The 27,473-nt window shown below is 39.0% G+C and overlaps 1 protein-coding gene across 3 annotated transcripts in view; it reads right to left on the minus strand.

The window, feature by feature from the left end:
* KDM4C (lysine demethylase 4C) overlaps positions 1-27,473 on the minus strand; it is a 432,788-nt gene that overhangs the window by 190,565 nt on the left and 214,750 nt on the right. For all 3 annotated transcript variants that reach the window (XM_055145808.1, XM_055145803.1, XM_055145813.1), the window contains 4 exons: positions 25,283-25,476; positions 19,187-19,428; positions 16,899-17,212; positions 11,654-11,768 (listed from right to left, as the gene is read on the minus strand). In XM_055145808.1, coding sequence (XP_055001783.1) covers positions 11,654-11,768; positions 16,899-17,212; positions 19,187-19,428; positions 25,283-25,476 — 865 coding nt within the window. The remainder of the gene's footprint in view (positions 1-11,653; positions 11,769-16,898; positions 17,213-19,186; positions 19,429-25,282; positions 25,477-27,473) is intronic.

The following is a 27,473-nucleotide window of genomic DNA, read 5'->3' on the forward strand; positions in this document are numbered from 1 at the left end:
ATGTTCATTATGTTACTCCACAGCCAAAGTTACTGGACGGTCCTGTAAGCTCCTAAAGCCCTTCCAATGGGTCACTCACTCCTTTGTGACTTCTGTTTATTTTGACTGTGGGTTTGTTTTGGTTGTTTTGTTTTGTTTTGGGCTTTTTTGGTCACACCCAGAGATGCTTAGGGGTTATTCCTGGCTTTGCACTCAAGATTAACTCCTGGTGGTGCTCAGGGGCCATATGGGGCACAAGGGGTCAAACCCAGGTTGGCTGTGTACAAGACAAACACCTTACCCACTGTACTACCTCTCTGACACCTCTTTGTGACTTCTGTACTCATTTTATTCAAAGAATATTTTGGACCCAGATTGTTGGCAAATTCTATCAAAGGCATATTAAGTAGTTTCTCAAGGGGAGGAAAAAAACATAATAAAAAAAACTTTGAAAATATTTGAGTAATACTCAAACATGTTCAAATATTATAGCAAATCTTTTCTCCTTAAGCTTTTACTCTTCAATTATCACAATAAATATGACTATATTTTCTGATCTTTAAATTGCTGTTCTAAGATAAGACAAAACAAACATAAATAACAGTATCAGTGAATGACTATTTATATAAGGTCTATTGACATATTTAAAGAAAAAACTCATGGTTATAACTTGGGAAACTAAGAAACACAAAGCAAAAAGAATAAAACAAGACTACACAGTAAATTTAGCTACCATAAACTGAGACACTGACTAACAATTTCTATCTGAAAGCCTTGCTATGTCACTTAATATCCCAGCAGTGAGACGTCCCATCCTGAAACCTGTAACAGTCCTAAAATGTTAATCTGAAGAATGTAGCTAGCTCAGGACTCAGTTTTCAATAAATAAGGAAAGAACAAAGAAACTAAAGAACATAAAGAAATCATAAAATTAAATTATTTAATTTACAAAAACTTAAAACTTTGCACACTTATTCTTAACTTTCATGGTTTCATAGCCAAATTAAAAAAAAAAAAAAGATTGAAAATGCATCACCAGGTGTGTCCCCACCCACAAAATGCAGAAAATGTGAAATTAAAAAATGACCTTTAGGGACCTGAGATAATGCAGCAGGTAGGCCTTTGCTTTGAATTTAGCACCAGTGATGGAGATAACACTAGAAAAACAAAAACACAAACAAAGAAAGATAAAGCCTTTAGGGACAAGATGCCTTCAATCCAGGAAAAGAAATTGTGTATAAGTTTAAGGAAATGTAAAGTAATATATTTGAGATTAGATTCATGGACCTATAGTTTTCATAGTTACATGACTGTCATCCCGTTGCTCATCGATTGCTCTAGCAGGCGCCAGTAACAGTCTCCATTCATCCTATCACGTGCTAGTTAGCCCAATGGAATCTGCTCATTCCAGGAACATGAAGGGCACGGTATTGTTACTGTTTTTGGCATATCGAATACGTCACGGGTAGCTTGCCAGGCTCTGCCATGCATACTTACATATTAAAAAAAATTTAAATGGAAATTTTAAATATTTCACCCTATTATAATAATTTATTACCTAAAAAGTATAATAAAATATGCAATTATATGAAAAACTATTCCCCAGATTTTCTTCCAAGAAGCTAAGAGTTAAAGTATGAATTTAGAAGTATGTCTTAACTATCATTTTACAAACTAAAGCATTCAGTACATTCTGATACCTGATCATATGACTTCCTACAGCCATTGTACAAAAAAGTTTCTAGATTGATTCTGAAAAGTATAGAAAGTAACCATGTAAACACACTATTTAAACACTAACAGTTGCCCCTCAACTCCAATCAAAACCAGGCAACCAGTATAAGAAAAGCAAGGTGGTTTTGAGTTTCGTTTCCCATGTAGCAGTGAAAGTCAATGCCACTGGCGTGTCCAAGGGAATTCACTGACAGAGAAACCAGGCTAAGCTGGTAACACCTAACTGTTATACAGCTGAGTGCTATATAAAATATCCATTAATCTAAAAGCCAGCAACATCTAATGTTTTATGTGAACATAATGCAGGAAAACATGCACTGTGACCTACCAACAAATATTCTAAGACAATCTACTTAGTAATCTGCTGAAGTTGCTGTTTTATTGCTTAAACAGACAGAAATATAACTGTGCTTATTAGGAAAGTATAATATTACCTCAAGCTAATAAGAATTGATGGAATAAAGAAAAGAGAGAATTATATAAAAATTAATAACATTTGAAGCACTACATGTAGGAAACATAAACAGCATTTGTTTTTCAAAACTGGTTTAGAAGGGACTTTTTTTTTTTAATTTATTTATTTTTAATTAGAGAATCACCGTGAGGGTACAGTTACAGATTTATACACTTTTGTGCTTATATTTCCCTCATACAAAGTTTGGGAACCCATCCCTTCACCAGTGCCCATTCTCCACCACCCGTAAACCCAGTGTCCCTCCCACCCTCCCCAATCCCATCTCCCCCCCACCCCACCCTGCCACTGTGGCAAGGCATTCCCTTCTGTTTTCTCTCTCTAATTAGCTGTTGTGGTTTGCAATAAAGGTGTTGAGTGGCCGCTGTGCTCAGTCTCTAGCCCTCATTCAGCCCGCAACTCTCTTCCCCCACATGGCCTTCGACTACAATGTAGTTGGTGATCGCTTCTCTGAGTTGACCTTTCCCCGGAACGTGAGGCCAGCCTCGAAGCCATGGAGTCAACCTCCTGGTACTTATTTCTACAGTTCTTGGGTGTTAGTCTCCCACTCTGTTATTCTATATACCATAGATGAGTGCAATCTTTCTATGTCTGTCTCTCTCTTTCTGACTCATTTCACTCAGCATGAAACTTTTCATGCCCATCCACTTAACTACAAAATTCTTGACCTCCTTTTTTCTAACAGCTGCATAGTATTCCATTGTATAGATGTACCAAAGTTTCCTCAACCAGTCATCCGTTCTGGGGCATTCGGGTTTTTTCCAGATTCTGGCTATTGTAAACAGTGCTGCGATGAACATACATGTGCAGATGTTGTTTCGATTGTACTTTTTTGCCTCTCTGGGATATATTCCCAGCAGTGGTATTGCTGGGTCAAATGGGAATTCAATATCTAATTTTTTGAGAGTCGTCCAAATTGTTTTCCAGAAGGGCTGAACCAGTCGGCATTCCCACCAGCAGTGAAGAAGGGTCCTAGAAGGGACTTTTTATAGAGGGGAAATGACAATGACGATGATGATGATGATGATGATAATGAAAGATATTCTTTCACTATTTGCTTTTCAATGAAAGGCTAGTAGACTACATAGTATCCAATTCTGTTACTTTTTTTTTAATTGAATCACTGTGAGAACAGTTAAAAGGTTTCAGATTTAAGTCTCAGTCATACAATGATCAAACACCCATCCATTCCCAGTGCATATGTTCCACCACCAAGAACCCTAGTATACCCCCCTCCCACGCCCCACCCTGCCTGTATGGCAGATGATTTTCACTTTACTCTCTCTTTACTTTAATTACATTTCAACTTTCGACAGAAAACCCACTATTATTACCTGGAATTTTACCCCAACAATCAGACCTGCTACTTTTTCACAGACTACAAAACCTTCAGAGTTAAAAAGAAAGGGTATGGTAGGATCACTAATCCAACCTTTTCATCATACAAATGAGTAAATATGTGATGAGCCTTAAGAGATTTTATTTTCCAAGACATGTAGCCATAAAAACAGGCATGACAAGACTAGAAGGCAGGTTTCATGTTACATACCATAACCAGACTCATGTACCTAGGACCATCTGGCAAAAGAAATAAATTAGGGTTCTTAGAATTCAAAATAAAATCTAATTTAATACTCAAAATAAGTAAACTTCATAAGACTTAGTTAATAAAAGTGATCATTATTAAATTTGGTCCACAAATACTTAATAAATCCTTGAAAAAAATAATTGGAAAGTCTATGCCAGCATTCTTAAAAATGAGAAAATTATAGAATACCAGTGGCAAAGGAGCATAAGTTGCCCCCAAAACATCAATCCACCATAGGCAAATTGAAATAAGGAAATTCTAAATAAGGTCCTTTTGTAAAGTTCCCCAAAGCCAGTATGTATGCTAGTATTATTCACAGCGACTAAGTGATGTAGTGAACTTCCAAAAACAACACAAGAATCATCGGGTGATCTGAAAGAAAATATCTCCAACAAAGGGGCCAGGGAGATAGTTCAAAGAACAAGAATTCATGCAGTATATACAGGAGGACAAGGTTCAATTTATGACATCACCTGACCTCCTGAGCAGCAGACTGGGAATAGCCCCCAAGCACTACTTGGGAGTCACAGAAAAACAAAAACAAAAAATCCACTCAGTCTCTGCAAAATATTATTTGAACATTTTGCATTTTAAATAATATTCAAAATATTGTTTGAATATTAATATTCTAATATTAATATTAGAACTCAACTTCAATATAAACATGAATATGTTTTTTAAAATGAGTGTGAAACACTTCAGGCACCCCAGAGAAGGGTGGATGAGACACCTCCCTGCCCCAACGAACCCAGCCCCGGCAGGTGAAAACCTCCAAAACCCAACTGCCATCCTGCTCATAGCTGCTCTCCACATGTGAAGAGCCTCAACCACAAGTGAACCCTCAGAAAACCCAGGTATGCGGGACTTTGTGACTGAGAACTCTGGGCTCATCAGCACCAGGAACAGAGATCCTCTACCCAAATTCCCATCCCTAGGGACTCAGCAGTCACGCCCATAAGCCAGTCCTGGCTGGCCCAGATAATCTCATCATTGGCCAACATCCAGATCACACGTCCTTCTTTTCCAGAAGGGAGCAATATGACGTTTACCATAACCATGCCGCTAGACACTCCCCCAACCCGTGCCAGGCTGTTTCACTTGAGGCACCCCAGGTGGGGAAGGATAAGACCCTCCCCACCCCAAGGGACCCAGCCCTGGCAGCTGAAAACCTCCAGAACCCACCCACTTCCCTGCTCATGGCCACTCTCCACATGCTCAAACTGAGCCTCACCCACTAATGAACATTTTCCTGGACCATGTGGCCACATTCAAGGCCGAGTGACACTTCATAGGACATACCCTATCCATAGTCCAAAGAGTACCACACCATATTTGATGGGATTCAAAGTAGGAAGCAACCAACATTAGAGGGAAATATTATTTTATTTCAGTTCTGCTTTGGGGCAGGAATTGGGGTTCAGGATGGAAACACCCAAAATATGATGGTGGGAAGGTGTAACAGTGGTAGGATTGGTGTTTGAATATTAAATGTAATCAAATACTGTAAACTACTTTATAAAATAAAATAAATTTTTAAAAATAAGTGTGAAACAGAAAACCACTGGGAGACATATTAAGTTGTGCAAAGCTGAGTTCTTGTGATATCTCTCAATTAAAATTAATTAGGGGATCATAGCAATAGTAAAGCAGGCAGGGGGTTTACTGTGCATGCAACTGACCCAGGGTCATCCCCAGCATCCAATATGATCCCCCAAATACTGCCAGGAGTCATTCCTGAGCACAGAGCCAGGAGTAAGCCCTAAGCACTGCAGGGTGTGGGGAAATAAAATTAAGTATATATGTTTTACTCTTGAAAATCTCAGTTTAAAGGGTAAATTAACGGTCAAGTGCCAAGAATAATAATCCCTAAAGAAGCAATTTCCACCTCTATATTTTAAAACTTAACTTATTAATATATTAATTATAATATTAATGTAGACTTCCAGAAAATAAATTGCTGTAACAGTGCCTGAAATACACTCTCAATCTAACCCTGAAGGCATACAGACATTACAAAAGAGGAATCTGGGTTTAAGCTGCCTTTAATTTCAAAGAGATGACTATCCAGCATGTTAGAGTAATGCATTTGCTGAATTAATGATTAAGCTATATAGATGGTTCAGATTAGAGAAATAAGAACTATAACCAGGGCCTTCATTTGAATTCTGTCAACATTCAAAATTGTAGGTGGGGCCACATCTTTATTTAAGATAAACACTATAGAACTGTTATCGGTATGCTTTATAGTCATTCTGTGTAACTGTCTTAGAAATCATAAAATTTTACTTGAATAGTTACTTTTTAACAAATGTATCCAATAATAATCATCATCATTCATCATCATTCATCATCATCATCATCATCATCATCATTCCGTTGATCTCGAATTTCTCAAGCAGTCTCAGTAATGTCTCCATTCGTCCTAGCCCTGAGATTTTAGAAGACTCTCTTTACTTGTCCTTCCCAACAATGCAACATTGGAGGCTCTTTCAGGGTCAGGGGAATAAGACCCAGCACTGTTACTGGTTTTGGCATATGAATACACATGGGGAATTTGTGAGGCTCTCCCATGTGGGCAGGAAACTCTCAGTTGCTTGCCAGGTTCTCCCAGAGGGAAAAGTAGCCTATAAGATGTCGCAGTGGCGCACTTCTGCAAGCTTGGTTTTAAGTCTCTGGTTATAGACTGTTGGTGGGATTACACGGCACAAGGGGCAGTCTCTGGGTGTGACCACTAGCTACTGGTAAATAGGAAATCTGGGCAGAGGAGACCCAGTCCTGATCCTAGCAGGCTTGGAGGTCTCAGCCTCGGGTCCCACACACCTGGGTTCCTCTGCCGGTTCCTTCATGCGTGAGGCTCGTCAGAATGTGTGGAGAGGGGCCTTGAGCATAGCTGTGGCTAGGCTCTGGAGGTCTTTGGCCTCGGGAGCTCTGCTTGGGGCAGGGAGGAAAGCTGGAGCCCACCCCCTCTGAGGAACCCCGGGGAAGACATCCAGGCGCTCAGGCAAGAGACTCTGCCTCCAATGATAATACATGTATTATATTACCAAGTTTCTGAGATGCTAAAAATACACACATAAATGAGGAGGTCATGAACATTTATACTGAGCACATTTTACAGATGAGGAAACTGAGGTCAATGACTGAAGATTTGCTCGAAGTTTTAAAAATTAGAATGAAGATGTAAATCAAAATAAAGATGGCATAATACATAACTGAGGATCAATGGGGGAATGTGAACATACAAAAATCTACAATTAATGTCACACATCTTAAAATTTGGCATATATCACCTCACACCAATCAGAGTGGCAAATAAAAAAGAACCAAAAAAATCAGTACTACATGAATGTGGGTAGAAAGGAACCCTCAATCACTTTTTTGGTGGGAATGCTGATTGGTTTAACCTTCTTGGAAAACAATAAGGCCACTTCTTAAAAACCTAAGAACTGAAATTGACCCAACAATTATACTTCTCAGCATCTAACTTGAGGGCCGAAAATATACTATTTAAGAAAAATATTTGCACCCCATGTTCACTGCAGTACTATTTACAGTAGCACTATTTACACTATTTACTGGAAACAATACAAGTTCTCAAGAATAGATGAGTGGATAAAGAAAATGAGATACACAAACACACACACACACACACACACATAAACAAAAATCAGTAAAACTTTCCCAAAAAGTAAGGAAATAAACTGCATACATGTGTGCAAGATAAGAGCTTCAAAGAATGGGCTGGAGTGACAGCACAGTGGGTAGGGCATTTGCCTTGCATGTGGCTGACCCGGGTTCGATTCCCAGCATCCCATATGGTCCCCTGAGCACCACCAGGAGTAATTCCTGAGTGCATGAGCCAGGTGTGACCCCTGTGCACTGCCGGGTGTGACCCAAAAAGCAAATAAAAAAGTCCATTCTTTAAAAAAATTCATCTTTACACTCCATTAAAAAAAAAAAGAGCTTTAAAGAATAATGACCCCAAGGTTAGGCAGACTCGTGAAATATATGTTCAAATTACTGATGTCAGCTCTGATGTCTATTCTCCGAACATCAATGCAGGAGAAGTTCTGCAAGTTGTGGGAGTACAAACTACACCAATATGCTACTGGTGAGACTGTAGTCATAGAAACATTTATGAATTAATTTTCTTTTAATCTGGAAGCAAAACAGCAGACAACGAATAGATAAAACAGCTAGCTAGGCAAGGCAGAAGGCAGTGAGTTAAGGGAGAGAAGGAAGGGAAGGAGCTGCTGAGGTAGTGGATAAAAATACCATCCCAGTGGGATGTCATTAATCTGGGAGCCCTCAAGTGTCAAAGCATTGGTCATATCTGCATTGTGTCAGTTTCATTTTAACTTTAAGCATTTTAACAGTGAGCTAAGATTTAGCCCACTGATAATAAAAATTCCAACATTCACATACAAAATTGTGTAAAATATCAGTTACTTAAAATTGTTTTCTCTATATATACATACAGAATTTCCTCGGCAAGACTTGTATTTCCTTTTGACATGGCAGTTATATTAAAGTATTTTTTTAAGGACTAAATTCAGAGTTACTGATGACAAAGGCATTCCTTCCTTTGGATCCACTGGTTATGTAAGCCATAAACATTGACCTTGGACTTCGGGAGGAAGGAAAGAGGAAAGAGAAAAGGAGCAAGAGAAGAGACAAAGTACACAAATAATGAACAACAATGTAACTTTCTAAGTGGTATGATAGAGCTACCTGTAATACTAAAGCTAATGAGAGTAGATACAGGAAAGAAGGTGTAGGTGTGAGAAGTAATTGAGAATGATTCCAAGAAGAAAAAGGGCTTCACAGGTAAAAAGCTTAGACAAATGCATAGAAGCACTAGGCAACAGACTGTATGCAGAAATTTAAAAAGTCTAAATGCCCTGAAGGAGAACCTGTCAGAGAACAAGGAAAATGAAGCTGAGAGAGAAACTGGTACTAGATTACAAATGGCCTTATCATTACTTATCCTGTATCAGACTGCAATAGTTAAAGGAATCATCTAAGTGCAGCTAGCAGGGAATTTCCAACCACTATAGAAGAAACAATGCAGCAGAATTCTAACCTAGCTACCACTCTCTCTCCAGGAGAATATTCATTCCCTCATTCCCAGTGCCCTTCACATGAGACAGTGTTGATCTTAGAGACTTCCTAGGTCAACCGTGCTGCATACACACCATGCCTCCCCCTGGACACTCAACAACAAGGCTCTGAAATAAGATCATTGGAATATGTCATAATGTCAACAGATCGTAAGAAAAGAATGAGTACATATCCAGAATGCCTCAAAACTAAAGTGGCCACACAAACACTTTTCCTTCAAGCCTATTCCAATTCAACATTTGCATAATCAGCCCAATAGACAAAAAAATATATAAAATTCGACTGGCTCCTTAAGGATCACTTTGGCTTTCTAGTTTAAGGAGAATATAATCAAAATGATTTTGTTACAAAGAAAGCAAGAGCAAATGAAGTTAGCAATTTCTTCAACATAAATAATAAATGTAAGGATCATATTTTAATCACAAAAATATGAATCAGATACTCATTCATGCACAGATGCTATATTCTAGCCTTACATTTCTCCCCATATACCCCTACGCTCCACCGCCATAAATCTTGATGTGTTGCTACTGCACATGGAAAATATTCTAGCAAAGAACTGGCTGAGAGTCAGGAAATCCTCACTGATCCCATAATTACTAGATCTGCCACCATCAGAATGATCTGACAGTTTCAATACCAAGAATCAAAGAGGTACCACTCTGTAGAGAGGAGCACAATTCTTATCTCCCAGCTGCACATAAGGTCCCAGAGGTGCTGGATCGATATCTTTCCCCTTTGCTGTTTTTCACTAAGAAATCAAATTCCATTTTCAGCAGAAAAAAAAAATGCTCATTCACCAACAAAGGACACTGATTGTTATATAGAGATGCAATTTATCAGATGCTCTGATCTGGTTATGCTCTCATCTGGCAAACATACCTACTTCTATCTGAGCAATGCAAAAGGGGCCCCAGAGGGCAGAAAATTCCCAGAAAGAAGGGCAATTTGGAGTGGTATGTGCCCAATGATCACTAAGCCCACTGTTTCTCAATATCCAATGTGATATTCATTCACTGTCAATTGCACACACAGAAGCAAAAGACTCAGGTCATGTTCAAACGCCCAATGACCTATATAATTTGCCCCAGGCCATAGAAGAGTCTCCACTGTCAGTTTAGAAGTTTGCAAACCTTTAACCATCACTAAAATTCTCTGATTTTTGTTTTCAATTCTCAAAATTTCCCAGAAGACTATAGGAGCCTTTAACATATTAAAAACAGCATGGGGTAATGTTTCAACGAGATATTTAACCTCAAGCCCTTGACACTACTTCGTTATACCAATCCATTTAGAAATTTTCAAACTGTACTGACTGAAATCAGAATGCCTCTCCAAGGAGAAACTCTGGGCCAATTTATCATAGCCCACATCAAAAAATTTTCAAGTAAGGACATAGAAGAAAGCAGCTTTTTGCATGTGTTATAGCCCATTCCTTTCCAAGAACCTATCCTGAATACAGGCAATGCTGGGGAAGACTAATTAAAATTCATAAGTAAGGATGTCAAGAATTAATTACTTTATACAGACTAGTCCTTTATCTTGACACAATAAAAGGAATGTGAGGGGTACAAAGAAGCAAGAGAAAGATGAAATGCACATGGTAACATAAGAAAAGAAACACAGAAATGTTTCTTTAGTTGTTTTACTCCAAAAGGTAGAGTCCCGCCACTTTTCTTGGTGTTACAGAAACTACAATCACCATTATCTGCTGACTACACTTCTTATCTTTTGTTCTAAGTGAACATGGGATAGAAAAAAAGAAAGTAGATAACAGGGACAAAAGATTTGCTAAAGATGTCTCCTTCAATATTGGGGAGAGTACATTACAGGGTCAAGGCACTTGTCTTGCACCACCTCTGGTAGCACCAGGGTTGATTCCTGATTGATGAGTGAGTACCAGGAATAAATCATGAGCACTAGAGGATATGGCCCAAAAGGAATTTTTTTTCAAGTTTTTAACTAAATGAGACACTTGAGTCCAAGATTAATGATGCATCCTTGAGCATCCTTGCAAACACAGTTCCTGACGATATCTAACAGTAAGGAAAACTAGCTAAAAGAAAAATATGTTCAGAAAAACATTATCAAATTAATCCTTTTAGAGAGTTTTTTTTAATGAGGGCCTCATTATCCAAAGTGACGTTTGCAAGAAATGAATAAGCTGGTCTGTGATTTGATTTTTGGGGATTTTTGTTTTGGGGCAACATTCAACACTCAGGGCTCACTTGTAGGTTCAGCACTCGGGAAGTGACATGATTTTTAATTGAAGGTCAAAAAAAAGATATTTTTTTTTAAAAAGAGAGGGAAAAAAGAGAAAAAAGGAAAGACAGAGATAAATGGCACATGATGACTGGTCATAGATAAAACTGTTCCACCTCATAAAAACAATCCAGTTAAGAAAAAATTTATATTTTGCCACATACTACACACAATTAATTCTATGATTTGACATTTTTAGGGAAGTTATCCTCAATTTCTTCTAGAGCATCTTAAAGCAAGGTTATAAATAGCCAGTTTTATGCTAGCATATAAAATCTAAATTTTCAACTAATGGAATGGTTAGACTCTATAAAACAAGTTATTTTTTCCTAAATTTCCTTTTGTCTGCAAATTGCTTATCACTTATGATCTCCTATTGGTATGTACACGCCACGTGGTCAATAACTTCTGCATGGAGCAATACTGACAATAATACTGACAATAAATGCAGAGTACACAGCAGTAAACAGAAGAGTCACCAAAAGTCCAATGCTCACCCTCATCAATCGCTGCCTGCTGCTTCACCAGAGTCAGCGGGGACCTTGATGGGGGCTTACTCAGCGGATGACGCCAACTTTTAGCAGTCTTGGTCTCTCCCTCTACTGTCTGGTTCTGAAACAACAACAACCAAAAAAAAAAAATGAAAAACATAGTTAAAGAGATATTTTAGACAAAAACTCAGAGTTCACAATGATTTAAAACTATTTAAATTATGAAACACCCATCACACTTATTTACCTACAGGGAGAGGAAGTATTTTGTTTCATAGCTGGTTTGCATTTTTGTCTACCTCATAGCAATGCAATAACAGGACTCGAGCTATAGCACAGAGTAGTAGGGCGTTTGCCTTGCATGCGGCCAACAGAGGTTTGATTCCTCTGTTCCTCTTGGAGAGCCCGGCAAGCTACAGAGAGTATTGAGCCCGCGCAGCAGAGCCTGGCAAGCTGTGTGTATTGGATATGCCAAAAACAGTAACAATAAGTCTCTCAATGAGAGAAATTACTGGTGCCCACTCGAACAAATCGATGAGTAACGAGATGACAGTGACAGTGACAGTGACATAGCAATGCAATAGCAGGACTGGAGCTATAGCACAGAGTAGTAGGGTGTTTGCCTTGCATGCGGCCAACCGAGGTTTGATTCCTCTGTCCCTCTTGGAGAGCTGGCAAGCTACTGAGAGTATCCTGCCCACAGGGCAGAGCCTGGCAAGCTACCTGTGGCATATTCAGTATGCCAAAAACAGTAACAAGTCTCACAATGCAGACGTTACTGGTGCCCGTTCAAGCAAATCGATGAACAACGGGACGACAGTGCTACAGTACAGTGCTACATAGAAATGCAAAGGGAGTCCCCCAGGGACATTTCTAATAAACCAGGTACAGTACTGCCCAAGCCCAACACTCTCAGGGGCCACCAGGCCTACTGCCAGCAGTACTCAAAGAATCGTGTGGCACCAGGAATCAAATCTCTACAAGACAGGCATGTGCTCCAACAATCTGGGCTCTCTCTCCAACTAAAATTAGATTTGTTCAAAAGATACTTTAAAAGTCCAAACAGATTGTAATCTATTCACCTAGTAATCTCCCGAAGGGAAATTAATTAGCTTTCCACATCATAGTGAAAACACTCAGGCCACAGAGATAGTGCCAAGGACTGGCTGGCATTTGCTAGGGCCCATGTTCAATTCTGGCACCTGTTCCACTTCCCACAGCCTAGTGCAGCCCTGATGGCCTCCAGGCATGGCTGGCTTGGCTCAATGGGACCAAACAGCACTGAACCATCATGTCCACAGGACTAAGCTACAAATCACTGGGAGTGAACTGTGGAGCCAAGGCTATGCTTGAGAGATCCCCCTAACCTCCAACAACTGTGTGTGTCTATCTAGAGTACAGGATATTTGTACTAAATCTGGAATAAATCTAGCACTACGTCTTCAAAAGATGTTCAGGGGCTGGAGTGATAGTACAGCGGGTAAGGTCCTTGCCATGCACATGGCCAACCAGGGTTTCGATCCCCAGAATCCAATACGATCCCCTGAACACCGCCAGGAGTGATTCCATAGTGCAGAGCCAAGGGTAACCCCTGACCATCATCAGGTATGGACCCCAAACAAAAAGATATTAAAATCTAGTTTAAATTTAGAACTATATATTCATTAAAAACATAGGCCCTGGATATTGGCCCCCTCTATGCTGGTCACATGTGAATATCCAGCAGGTAGTTTTATTTTCTATCCTGACACACAGCAACATCTAGTAGAGCCAATATAAGTCCTTCTACTCAGAAATGAACCTTCACTTTACTGAGAATCAAACACAAAAAAAATCTCTTCTCTCTCTCCCTCTCTCTCCCTCTCTCTCTCTCTCTCTCTCTCTCTCACACACACACACACACACACAAACACACACACACAGGGCATTAATGACATTTTGAAACCTCTTAAATTTTATATATTGCTGCTGTTGTCCTGGGATCTCCAAACTATATTTTCCTGTAGAGGGGAAAGTCATGAGCACCTCCAGTCAGAACCTATTTAGACAAAGTGACAAAATGACTTGCACACTCAATCAAGAAAAGAAGAGGGTTATGAATAGAGATGGTGTTTTCTGAGAGAGAGCTTGAAAGTGGAGTATTTGCATCAGCAAATGACAAAGAAGGGGGTCTTGGAAATGTCCCTATAAACTGAAGAAGCAATGGGTGTCTGAAATGAGAGAAACAACAAGGGCATCTGACGCCAAAGCAGGATTATATAGACACATGTCAGGGTGTTCTAATCAAAGGTGGGAGTAGAAAAAAAAGGTGACAAAACCACAGGATGAGATTTATATGTGGCTATAAATTAATGCAGGAAGTCATAACTCAGTCCTCAATAAGAAGTATTTACTAAGCCCAATGTGCACACTGAATAAGCCCTTACTTACTATTTACTACACTGTTTTAAGAGAGGAGTCACAACAGGAGCTGTTACACCAGGCCTCTGCTTCCCCGGGCAGTCTATTATGGCTGGAGAAGGGACTCAGGCAATAGATAAGTCAAAACGAAATAGTACCAGGAACTGTGCAATAAAGATAAAAGCAAATCAGGAAAAAGAAGTGGAAATAGATGGGAAGGGGCCTATTTTATATAGGTTTGTCAGAGAAGGCCTTTGCAACAGAGACATCTGAGAGGAGTAGACTACAGTGAGGAGCAGAACTTAGCTCCCTGGGGAGGAATATCTGAGGCAGCAGAAGTGCACATAAGAAAAAATTTCTGAGTATTTCACAGAGAATACATGGAACCAGTAATAAATAAGACATTACTACTAAAAGAATAATTTAGCTTTAAGGGATAATATGAATAATTTAGTTGTCTACTTTTTGTTAATTGGTTAAAACTCACAGCTACAAGAATGCACAGATCATTACACTTATACTGTGTTTCTGGTTCTTTTGCAGAGCTGGGGAGTAAACCCAGGGCCTCACACATGAAAGGCAAATGCTCGAGCATTGACCTGAATCCTCAACACCCTGCACTTAAAACTAAGAAACACTGATAAGAAAGACATTAAAAAGAGACCAAAGAGATAGTACATCCGGTAGGGAGCTTGCCTTCTCTGTGGCTAACCCTGGTTCAATTCCCAGCACTACAGCACCTGGGTGCCACAACCTGCCAGGAGTGATGCCTGAGAGCAGAGCCATACTGGCCACCATGAGGTATACTCCAAAAACAAAACCAAAAAATCTACACAAAAACAAAATTCACAGTGTACTTAAAGGGCACCACGATGTGAGAAAAGGATACCATACTCTGCAAATAATTCCCTGTCTTTGAGAAGAAGCAGAACAAATCAAGCATTTGCTTTCCTATGCTGTCAGTCTTAGTTTAGGAAAATTATAAAGATGAAGGTTAAAGGCACTGCGGGAAGAACTGCCTCCACTGAATGCAAAGAAATGGAAAAGTTACTGTCAGTTTCAATCTAGCTTAAAGAACAAAACTAAATGTAATTTTAAAATGTAGTTGACTCACTCACCATTCCACAAAAAAAGCCCAATTATCTGCTTGGCTCCATTTCATCCCCATATGAAATTAAGTTGCAAATCTGGTTTAGTATTTAAACACTATTTTCAAATTTCCCTTAGGCAACTTTTCAAATAAATTAGCTGTGTGTTTTTATTTCTCATATGATTTTGATAAATATTTTAGAGTTCAGTAAAATACACAATCACAAAATGATCAGTTATTAGATCAAATTAGTAAATCAGCTATACTTGATGATATTTTAAAACTACTTATGAGCGTAACATTTCACACTGATCTCCTTATTTAATCATTGTTGCTACTCAAAAACACAAAAGGGCCTTTTCTAAGTTAAAATGAGTGGGAACAATCGAGAAGTGAACCTGTCCAGCGGCAAGTTCAATTTATCTGTTCAAATCCTTGAGGTTCTTCTCATTCATCCACTTGAATTCCTGAGTAAGTTGTATAGGCCAGAAGAGGAACCTGAGTTCTTACGATGACGACAAACAATCATAGCTTACCTGACCAACTGCACTCATTTTTTGTTCATCTGCTTGTTTTTGTTTTGGGGGCCACACCTAGCTGTGCTCAGGTTTTACTTCTGCTCTGTGCTCAGCGGTTAATCCTGGTGGTGCTCAGGGGACCACATGTGGAACAGGGGATGGAGCAAGGCTGGCTGCATGCAAAGCAAGTTCCTTAACCCTTGTACTATCTCTCCATTCCCACAATCTTAAAACAACAGTGACAGTATATGCTGAAAGCATGTAACACTAACATTGTACAAGACCATACAAGAAGAGGAAAGAAGGGCAGGGGAAGTAATTACAGAAGGGGATGACACTTGTCTTGCATGAGGCTGGTTTAAATTCCAGACACCACATATGGTTCCTGGTCACTGGCAGAAGTCACTTTGGAGCACAGAGCCAGCAATAGTCCCTGAACATCCCGGGGAGTAGCCCATAAACCAAAAACAAAACAGAACGAGAAACAAAAAAACTGAGAAGAATTAGAATGGAAAGCTGAGTACTATAGTGTGGTGTTCAGATTTCTCTAAAGCAAAGGCAGAGGGAGAAACCGGAAAAGGCTGCTTGGACTATCATCTGAGTTTATGAGGGAAAAGGCAGAGCAGGTGAACTCAGGAAAAGCAGTGGGACCCAAAGCTTTGACTGTTAGCAGGAGCAGATTGAAACCATATGGGTGAATCATTTCTAGCCTGGTTAACATTGCAAATAATAAAAGCACTCTGCACCTTGACTATCAACTACAATATTATTGCGACATTCTACAGTAGTTTTCTAAGATGGTCCTGTGGGGTAAGTTCATAGACAGGATTTTTCTGTACTAGTTCTTACAACTGCTTATGAATTTACACGCAACTCGAAATAAAAATTTGGGGGCTTTTTCTTAATTTGGAGGTCACATGTGGCGATACTCAATGATCACTCTTGGTGCTACACTCAGGAATTACTCTTGGCAGTACTTGGGGAACCATATGGGACGCCATGAATTTAATTTTCTTTAATAAAAAAAATTAAGCTCTGTTGGCCAAAAATCTCTGAATCATCATTATGTAAGCCAGAACTCAATAAGAAGGCTTATCTTTAATCACCAATGGGAATAGGTTTAAGACACACCAACATCAAATGTTACCTGTGTCCTAAAGCATGGTTCTGGTGAACATCAAGCTATTTTTAGAAACCACTATCACCACACAACAAAGACATTAAAGCAAATATTTCCACCTACACTGGGAATTTTAAAGCCATTTCTCTCTTCACTGGGTACAACTGGGTCTTCCCCAGTTTCAAGGCCATTCCTGTGGCTCTCCGCATCCTTCCCTTCTTCCTCTGTCAACACACTATTACTCGGCACAACGGAGAAGTTTGACTTGGGTGATCGTGGCCATGGAAACTTGGGTGAGTCTGATTCTTCAGACACCAAGTGGCCACCAGATACACAATCAACAGCCCCACTGGGATTGGAAGATGGAGTGATGCCACAGGTCCCCTTGTCCTCAGTTTTTATTTCATCCATTAGAGATGAATTCGAACAGTTGATTCCTGAAAAGTAAAACAAAAGACTATTAACAAATCTTGCACTGTAGTACTAATGAAATGTGTTGTTAGACTAGTCTAAACTGACTCCGATCTTCCAACTTACTCTCTAAATTTCCATAGATATAAGCAGAAAAGGTCACTAAATAGACTACAAAGGTTTTTGCAGTAGTAAAGGTCTAGCAATATGCCTACTGACAAAATAAGGGATTCTTAAATTCTGCTACAAATCAACATCAAAAGCATAACAATTATGATAATGATCTAAAACAAAAACAATCTTAAATATGTATAGAAATAAGAATTATAACCAAACATATGAAACTGAGAGCTACTACTATAAAATACCCCAGTTAAGATGCTGTGCATAAAAAACAAAGGCAATATGGTGCAGATCCAATAAAAATTATTTCCTACCCTAATCCTATATCACACATTGACAATATGAAGGAGGAAAACAATCCCAAGTACTTCTCTTCCACCATTACCTTTCCCCATTCCTACATTCACACACACACATGCACATGCACATGCATGCACACACTCACGCACTCAAGTGCTTAAATGCACCACTCACTGAGTTCAGCACTGAGTTCAGCTCCAATGCTGAACTCTATAGTTTGCAAAAGGCAGCAGTCAAAATTTGAGAAAATAAATAGCCACAGAACTAATAAAACCTGGATGCCTTTGGCCTAAATCGCCCAGTAATTCACAAAACTAATTCCTGTGTGCTAAGATTGCTGGTGATTCCCTATAAAAATATCTGCAGGTGTTACAAAACTTTCTGTTTATCATTTCCTTCACTATCTATCCCACCTTGCTTTCTTCTATATCCATTCATCACAGGTCAATTTCAGTAAACCCCTCTAAGTAATTTGTTGGCCCAGTCTTCTAGTTCAGGTCTTCGCTTTGTATACCAGCAAACCTATGTGCCATCTTTACCACTGAATTAACTGACCGTACTTTAATTACTTTTTTATCCAACCACCTTCCCAAAAAGGTGTAATCTCAGTGAAAAGAAAAACTCTTGCCTTCAATTTTATAAACAGATTATTTCAAGAGCCAAATGCAAGAATGAAGAAATAGGGATCAGATTATGTGGAAATATGATAAGGATTTTTTTTCCATTTCTCAGTGAAATAAGAGTAAGAAGAAGATGAAGACAAATCCTAAATTCTTTTTAAAAGGATTGCAATGACTGCAATACAGAGAACAGACAAGCAGAGGTAACTCGAGTGGCAGCCAAGCAAAGCAGGAAGGAGACACTCTTGCAGTCATCCAGACAAGAGAAAATGATGAACAAGGAGAAAGCAGGAGGGCAGCAATTCCAGGGAGTCCCAAAAGCAGAGACCCGATAAGTGATAAGAGACAAAGAAAAGAATTATCAACAAGTCCAATTAGTAAAAGACCAAAAGAGCCAAAAAAATATAAAGGGACAAAGCACTAAAGCCATTTTAAAGAAATATGCTTGAAAGGGGTTAAAGTCAAAGCTGTTCAGACTCACAGATGATGGCCTCAGTACAGAGAAAACAGCCAAGGGGCTATGCACATGCTTCCACAAGATTGGCTGAATTATGTTGTTCTTTTTTAAAACCTTAATCTTTATTTTCTCCTTAATAATAAGTTCAAAGCAAAGAATCTGCAAAGAATTATCTATAATTGCTTTCATTCTTATATGTGAATTCAAGAGAATCTTTCCCAAAATGTATTGTATAGCATAAATCGAGTTGCAACCAAATTTATTTTTAAAATCTTTTGTAGTAAGCTAAACAGGCACTGCAGACTGTCAATTCCATTACACACAGTAGTAGTCACTCCTGAGTTTTAAAACACTTGTGTGACCTCCAAGTTGAGTGACCTCAGATTATTTGTCAAGCTATTTGGTAAAGTAAGATGACTGTCCCAGGAAACTTAGATTTAAGGCATTAGATCATCAACCAGCTACTGATTATATGCAAAACATAATCAACAATTTCTCACCAGAGAGTCTGATATTATTTGATAAATTCGGATCCAGCTGTATCTTGCTTGCAAGCACTTTCTCTTCCTCTGAAAGTGGTTCTGTGCTTCCCAGTTTAGATGCTGCCTCTGGCTTTTCATTAACCTTGAGGTGTTCTGAGACTGAATCAGGGCTGGGGTCTTCAACCCCACTGACTGCAGCTGACACCTCCTCATCCTCCTCATTCTTAGGTCTCTTAGACTGAGAAGTAGTACACTGGAAGCTATGAACAAGAAAAGTTGCAGTCAGAACAGAATGTGAGCAATGGACAGAATAAAACACACACCACAACAGAACGATTTTGAAATGTTTTGTTTTAATAACAACTTGCTAAAGATTTTAATTACAACATTTGTAAATAATTAACAAACAGTCTTTTTATTAGGGGCAAAGACACTGCTAAAATGTTACAGCAATATTGAAAAGTCTGAAAATAAAGTAATATATAGCGTGATTGAATAAGGAAAATTCAATTCAATAAATCAAGTATTATTTAGGTAAAGAAAAATAAAATGAAAAAAATCCTATAAAACTCTTACTAAAATTTAAGTTTATTTTGTTTCCCTGAGTTTCCTGAAATTCTGAAGGATATATGATAATCTTTATAGGTTAAAGTTAAATCATCATTAGCTAAAAAAACTGAGTGGAAGGAGATTAACTAATTTCTTATATTTAGATTCCTTTTCAAATTAATTTCAGAATGGATACCACTATTTTTCTTTCTTTTGTACTCCCAGCAATTCTCTTCAGAGTCTGGTCATACATTCCTTTTGTATACAACAAGATTTCTTTTTTTTTTCTTTTTTTTTGCCTTTTGGGTCACACCCAGCAATGCACAGGGGTTACTCCTGGCTCATACACTCAGGAATTAACTCCTGGCGGTGCTCAGCGGACCATATGGCATGCTGGGAATCAAACCCCGGTTGGCCGCATGCAAGGCAAATGCCCTACCCACTGTGTTATTGCTCCAGCCCCCTACAAGATTTCTTAACATTTCAATTTAGGATGAATTCTAAATCAAACCGAAGCAACATGATTTTCAGTGTATACATACATACAGACTCACAAAAATACAATAGGATACAGAAATCTAAGATAAAGTGGGTAGCCAGTAAATTAGCTTTGGCTACTGGTGGCAGTAATTGTTCTAGAATCAGCATTACTACTCTCATTTTGTTAAAGAGTCTATGACCTGGGGGGATAGTGCCACCAGCAGGTCAACCTGCGGAGCTAGTGCAACAGCAGCCTGATGTTCCTTCAGACTTCACGACACCCCAAAATTGTGCTGTGCCTTTGGATGGACCACAACAACTTGGGGCCAAGTTTACCAAGAAATTAAACTGCCAAAAGTTAGGTGTGTGGAAGCCCCGCCCACAAACCACCACCAGCTTAGCTATACAAGCTCATATATTGGCCTTATTTCAGAGACCCATAACTGATTTTGGATGGAGCACTAGCACAGCAGGTAGGGCATTTGCCTTGCACATGGCCAACCCGGGTTCAATTCCTCCATCCCTCTCGGAGATCCCAACAAGCTACCAAGAGTATCTTGCGCCCACGGCAGAGCCTGGTAAGCTACCCATGGCATATTCAATATGCCAAAAACAGTAACAAGTCTCAAAATGGAGACATTACTGGTGCCCACTCGAGCAAATCGATGAGCAACAGATGACAGTGATGACAGTGACAGTGATTTCAGAGACCCATAAATCTCTAAAGAAATCAAAAGCTGCAGTTAGGACCAGTGGCACTGAATACTGTGGGCAAGTGGGCACGCCCTCCAGGAGATATGCAAATAGTTTATTTCTCTAGAAAAGTTTCCCTCCCTGCCCCAAGCAGAACCCTGGGAGCTGAAAACCTCCGGAATCCAGCCATAGCCATGCTCAAGGCCACTCTCCACACGCTCGGATGAGCCTAGCCCATGAAGGAACCAGCAGAGAAACCAGGTATGTGGGCTGACTGAGATCTCCAAGCCTGCTCGGAATAGGAATGGGCCTCCTCCACCCAGCTCCCAGTTTTCCAGTAGCTTGGCAGTCACACCCACAAACTCCCTCCAGCGCCATGTAATCTCAACAGCCAAGATCCAGAGACTATAAAATAGAGTTCCCAGAAGAGAGCAATGCAGTATTTCCTGGAGCCTACAGTAGCATTCCCAACTGCTTGACCTCTTATACTCTAGCCCACAATGTACCTAAAGTAGCACACATTTGTTTGGTTTTAACATTCTTGCTTGTGTTCACTTATATATGGGCTTAAACGGCTCCAAAATGAAATACAAAAACCTTAATACACGTCCCTCTTATTGTGGTAGGAAGATGCTTGCTGGTAGGGTGGGTGTTTGAATATTATCTGTAATGAACTATTGTGAACTACTTTATGAAAATAAAATGTATAAAATTCACACACACACACACACACACACACACACACACACACACAGAATTTCTGAACCAAGCAGCTCGCTGCAGAGAAGCCTCCGGACTTTAAGCCAGACCAACTTCACCAGGGTGCCTCAGGCAGGGGCAGGTATCATCCCTCCCTCCACCTTCCCCCTAAAAGACCCTGGTGGCCGCCAACTTCCAGAACCCAAAGAGAAGTGCAGGTACACAGGTTCAGTTACGGCAAGTCCGGACCTCAAGTGATAGGGGATGGGCCAGTCCCTCTCATCCCCTGTCCCCATGGGACCCTGGAGATCACGCCCACAAACTGCTTCTGGCTGCTACTTAATTTCCTTAATGGCCATGATCCAGAGACACACAAAAGAATCTCTGAACAAGCAGCTCACTGCAGAGCTTTCTCCAGACTCTAATTATCTGGAATTTTGGAGTTTCAGGAGCGCATGGCTGCTCTTACGGCTGCACGACATCTTATGCTATTCATAACAAGCAATACAAAAGAATATGGGGGAGATTGTCTGCCATAGAGGCGGGGGATGGGTGGCATGGGGGGATACTGGGGGCACTGATGGTGGAAGATGTGCATTGGTGGAGAGTTTGGTGATCAACCATTGTATTACTGAAACTCAAACAGGAAAGCTTTGTAACTGTATCTCATGGTGACTAAAAAAATAATAATAAAATGAAATTAACAGTCTGAATTTTAAAAAGTAATGCGGAGTTCATGACCAATTCTTTCAGCTTAATCAATGGCCAAATAAATAGCAGTACTCGTACATTAGAAAAAAAAAAAGTCTATGCCCTGCCATGCAAAAAATTACAACACTGTGAAAAGAGTAGTGCATGTAACATAAAATGGCTGACACTCTTTGAGATTTCAAAGTACCTCTCTCCAGCTGATGTCCCTAGATAAGGATATCAACAAGCTCTATGAACAAGTCAGAAAGCTAATCATATTAAGACACGTAACATCACATTTTGTGAGTAAATGAAGCCTGCTTGTTTTAACCTACTGAACATCATCTCAAATCAACTATATGGCATAAATCTATATTTTCTGTCAAGTCAAAAAAGGACTAAGGCTAGTAATAGACCAATAAGATCACAAATCCGAATAGAGCATTGTGTTTTCATTAAAGAACAATTCTCAAGAATTTCTCTGGTATTTCATCAGAATTTAAAATTGGTATTTACTCCTTTCTCTACTCAATGTTTTGGTTAGATGAATTAACATTTATCAAGTCAGAGTTTCTAGGTAAGTGTTTCCCCAGAATTTTCTGAGTAGAACATACACATTTAAGATAGTACCAGCAAACACACACACACACACACACACACACACACACACACACCCCATAAATTAATACCATTACACATGCTAAAGACTGTATTTCACTTTACCTCCTAATTTTATTTTATTTTATCTTATTGTATGATGCTGGAGCTACATTCCAGACCATGTATATCCTAATTTTAATTTTTTTTTTAATTTGATGCAGCAAACAACAGTTTGAAAATCACAGCTGTAAACCATAGGGTGAAATAAGCACTTGAGTTTTAATTCTAGTTCAAATGGATTACATGTCTTAGTATATGTCTTTAAAATGGAGATGTATGATTTCATGTTCCTCCACTAACAACCATTCTAAAAGAGCAGAAAATAAATGTAAGGAGAGGTAAAAGAAACATAAAATACACAACGGAAGTATGGGTAAGCCTATAAGATGTACAGCAGACCTATCAAATGAAACTCTGTGAGCCTCAAAAGAGTATGAATGGATATAGTACCAAAACTCATCAAAATGAACGCCTCACCAGGAATACTCTATCCAGCTATTATCACTTATATTTGAAGAAATGACACAGCTTAGGTAATTTACAGCCTTGAAACCGTTTTGCACGAATCATTAGAAGAGCTTCTCTAAAGGACAGGACAATCTTGCCAACATGTGGCATTCACTATGACACTCACTAACAGAGCATATGGCTGCTTTCTATTAGAGTAAGAAAGGTTTGCATACTCCCTAGCTTGCTAAGAGACTTTATACATTTTTAGAAATGTATTAACATCTTATTTATATAGGTTAAAATCACTTGAGATAAAGCAGCACAAACTGACTTTTATTGATTTATTTTCTGATAATTCCACCTGACATTCTTTTAAGTTTTGCTGTAGCAAGTTATATGAAATAAATGTCATTTATGTTTGCCAAGGAATCAGAATAGGGGATGGGAGGGAACCTGGGGACATTGGTGAAGGGAGGGACACTGGTGGTGGGATTGGTATTGAAATATTGTATGCTTGAAGCTACCCTCTTATAAATAACTTTGTAAATCACAGTGTCTTAATAAAAATTTTAGGAGGGGGAAAGTGACTGCACATCTAGTGCAGGAGCTTTCTTAAATATAGGCAGGCATTGAAGATTACAATATACCACATAAACTACATTGGAAATAAAATGCTGATAGTCAAATTGTTAAAAAGTATGGCTTCAATTTCAAAAGGAATATATTATGCGATATAGAATATGTGTGTAAATATACATATATACCAAGGATTGAATGTTAACAGTGGTTATCTGTGAATTTGTAAGTATATGCATGATTTGTAATTCCTTCAATACTTTCCCCTAATTTTACAACTTTTCCCAATTACAAATATTACATTGTGAATATTATCAATTCACAATGACAGAAAATGACTGAACAACACTGGAGAGTACAAAATGCAATTTAAGCCTGGGAAATATATGAACCTAAAAAGCGTGCTCTAGGACATGTACATCCCATAAAGTGGGTCCTCCAACAGCAATATGCCCACACAACCTAAAAACTTTGAAAATGGCCTGGCCACTAAAAGGGAATGTAGACTAAAGGTCACAGGGATAGCCAAGTTATAGAAACACCACTGGTCCATTTTACACCAACTAAAAGAATAAAGCTGATATGTACAATACATCAAAAATGTAGGCATTTTGGGGCTGGAGCGATAGCACAGCGGGTAGGGAATTTGCCTTGCACGAGGCCGACCTGGGTTCGATCCCTAGAACTCCCATATGGTCCCCCAAGCACCGCCAGGAGTAATTCCTGAGTGCAAAACCAGGAGTAACCCCTGAGCATCCCTGGGTATGACCCAAAAAACAAAAAACAAAACAAAACAAAACCAAAAAAGTAGGCATTTTGAAAAGAAAAACAGCATCTGAGATTTGACAACAAAAAAAAAAAAAAACTACTGAAGACAAGAGAAAAATAGTAAAATCACAAAAGTTATAATCAGTTTTTTTTTAAGTTAACAGAAATACAGAGATGAACAAAGCGCACCAACAAAATTTTCAAATACATTAGTGTAAGGAGTCTAAAACACAGGTTTTCAATATGTTTACACCTATGTTCCAGCACCATCCACAGACCAGTAGTTAAAAGACTCCAGCCTAAGAAGTATGAGTGTTTCTACTTGCCAAATACAACCAACTTCAGGAATACTCCCCAGCACAATACATGTAGCTTTCTATATTCATTTTTTTCCTTATGCTTCTCAAGAATTGAAATTATACCTAAACATTTCAGAAATATGATAAATTTATGATGAAAAAAAGCAAACAAATGAACTTTATTTAAATAAAAACACAAAATTCAATGACTGTTTTAATTTAGTAAGAATGAGGGGACCAGGATCATTACCTTTTGGGTGCTTTTCTTACTTTCCTCCTCCTCTGCAGCCATGCTTTTACTTCAGGGGTGGATTCCGGAGTGGGTTTTGTGTGATCAATGGTATAGAGATCCTTTCCTTGCTTCCAAAGCTGATATCTGTCTGGCTGAAATTTTCTCACAAAAATATCCATTGAAATTTTCACCATGTCTTTCCTGCAGGTGCACTGAAACACAATAGAAAGAAGTTTTAATACTTAAAGCATTTCACTAGCTACATAGAATCACACTGAGTCATACTCTGAATGTATCTTCCAGGAATACTTAGTCACTATGTAATTGAGGATAATTGTCAACATTTTCAAACATTCAGTAAGTGATAAACTCAATTTCTTCTGGAGGTGGCAGCCTGTACATTCACATTTACAAAAGGTAAAATGTTGAACTACATTGCAGAGTTCATAGGGAACTGTATACATGGAACAAATCAAAACAAAGAACACACGCCTGAAAGCAACTTGTCACAGAAGATTACTGTGCCACCACAGGAGTCAATTAATGATGGGCCAGGGCAAGATCACAGCAGGTACAGCACTTGCCGTGCATAGTGTCAATACAAGGCCAATCTCTGTTACCCCATATGCTCCCCCAGGACGGCTAGCTATGATGCCTGGGCACAGAGTCAGGAGTAAGCCCTGAACACCTCTGGATGAGGCCCAGAAAACAAAAATTAGTTACAAAAGAAGGATCTATTAATGAACTGAACACTGAAAGGTCTGTAAAGCAAAATCCAGGCAGGCCAATAAATGAAAGTAAGCTATGAATGCAACATCAGAATAATCTGAACAATGGGTTGAGCTAAATTTTCTTCAAGACTTTAATTACATTTATATTTTAATATATGTACTCTGGTAACTAAAAATTGTTGGCAAATGAACACTTATATGCACTATCAACTAAGACACCTACTAATCACCACTACAAATATATCCACTGTAAGAAGGAATATTAACGTAACAAGTTCAAGGAAAAGATTATTTTTAACCTGTAGAATTTTATTCTCAAGAATATACAGAAATTATGTCTGATAAGGTTTCCCTAAAGACTTCCTACAGGTTAAATTGTTTCTATGCCAACATGTCATGCAACATAGCAGATATGATTCAAATAATTGTGCAAATGTGGTCTATTTTAACACTTCCTGCAAAACTGGTTTTGTTAGGGTCCGGTGTCGATAATTTCCCCCTCTCCAAATCTGCACAAAGAGTTCATCCAGTAATGCAATACACAAGCGAAGTTTATTAAGCCAGTTAGGCACGCAGGCCTAAGCAAGACCCTGAGCATGGGAAAAGCTGCTAGTTGTATAGTTATTGCTTACATCATAGCCCACGCTTAAAAATTCAAACAAAAACTTAAGTGAAAATTGCAAGTTTCATAATTCAGAAGAAAACATAATTTCAAATAGTACAAATAGTTACAGATAGGTGATCTAGACATGTTTTCAGAACATTCTGGCAGCTACCCACCCTGCTTATGTCTGGGTGGCTTCTATAGACAGTGAATAGTGGTTATGAAACTATTTGCCAAGGCCGAATTTCCAGCCCAGTTGTCCTTCCCTCACAGATGGACAGGGGGAGAAGTGGGGTTTTAAGAAAAACAAAAAAGTTTAAGTAAAACAAAACGTGAAGCAGGAACCAGGCATGATGGAGCTGCTCCTGCCCCGCTCTGTGTCCAACAGTTTCAAGGCTATGAATTCCCTGAGCTATTGTCTATCCATGAAGCTGTGTATAGTTCCTTCATTTAACTAATATTCCTAGATAATCCTTAACATATCTGGCATAGAAAGCTTGAATCTATGGTTTTGAAACAGTTTCTCACTACCAATAAATAGGTAATAGTAGTTTAAAATGTTACATTCAAAATTTTTTTTTTTTTGGTTTTTGGGTCACACCCGGCAATGCACAGGGGTTACTCCTGGCTCTGCACTCAGGAATTACCCTTGGTGGTGCTCAGGGGACCATATGGGATGCTGGGAATCAACCCGGGTGGGCCGAGTGCAAGGCAAACACCCTACCCGCTGTGCTATTGCTCCAGCCCCTGTTACATTCAAATTTTAAAACAACTGTCAAAATTCTGTATACACTGTATTCTCCCATAGTTCACTCTCCCAAGTTCTACTACACAGAATCTGATTCTTCCTGTCTTCTTAAAAGTTAAATTCCAA

This window comes from Sorex araneus, chromosome 1 (genome assembly GCF_027595985.1).
Source record: "Sorex araneus isolate mSorAra2 chromosome 1, mSorAra2.pri, whole genome shotgun sequence".
In the NCBI taxonomy this organism is placed as follows: domain Eukaryota; kingdom Metazoa; phylum Chordata; class Mammalia; order Eulipotyphla; family Soricidae; genus Sorex; species Sorex araneus.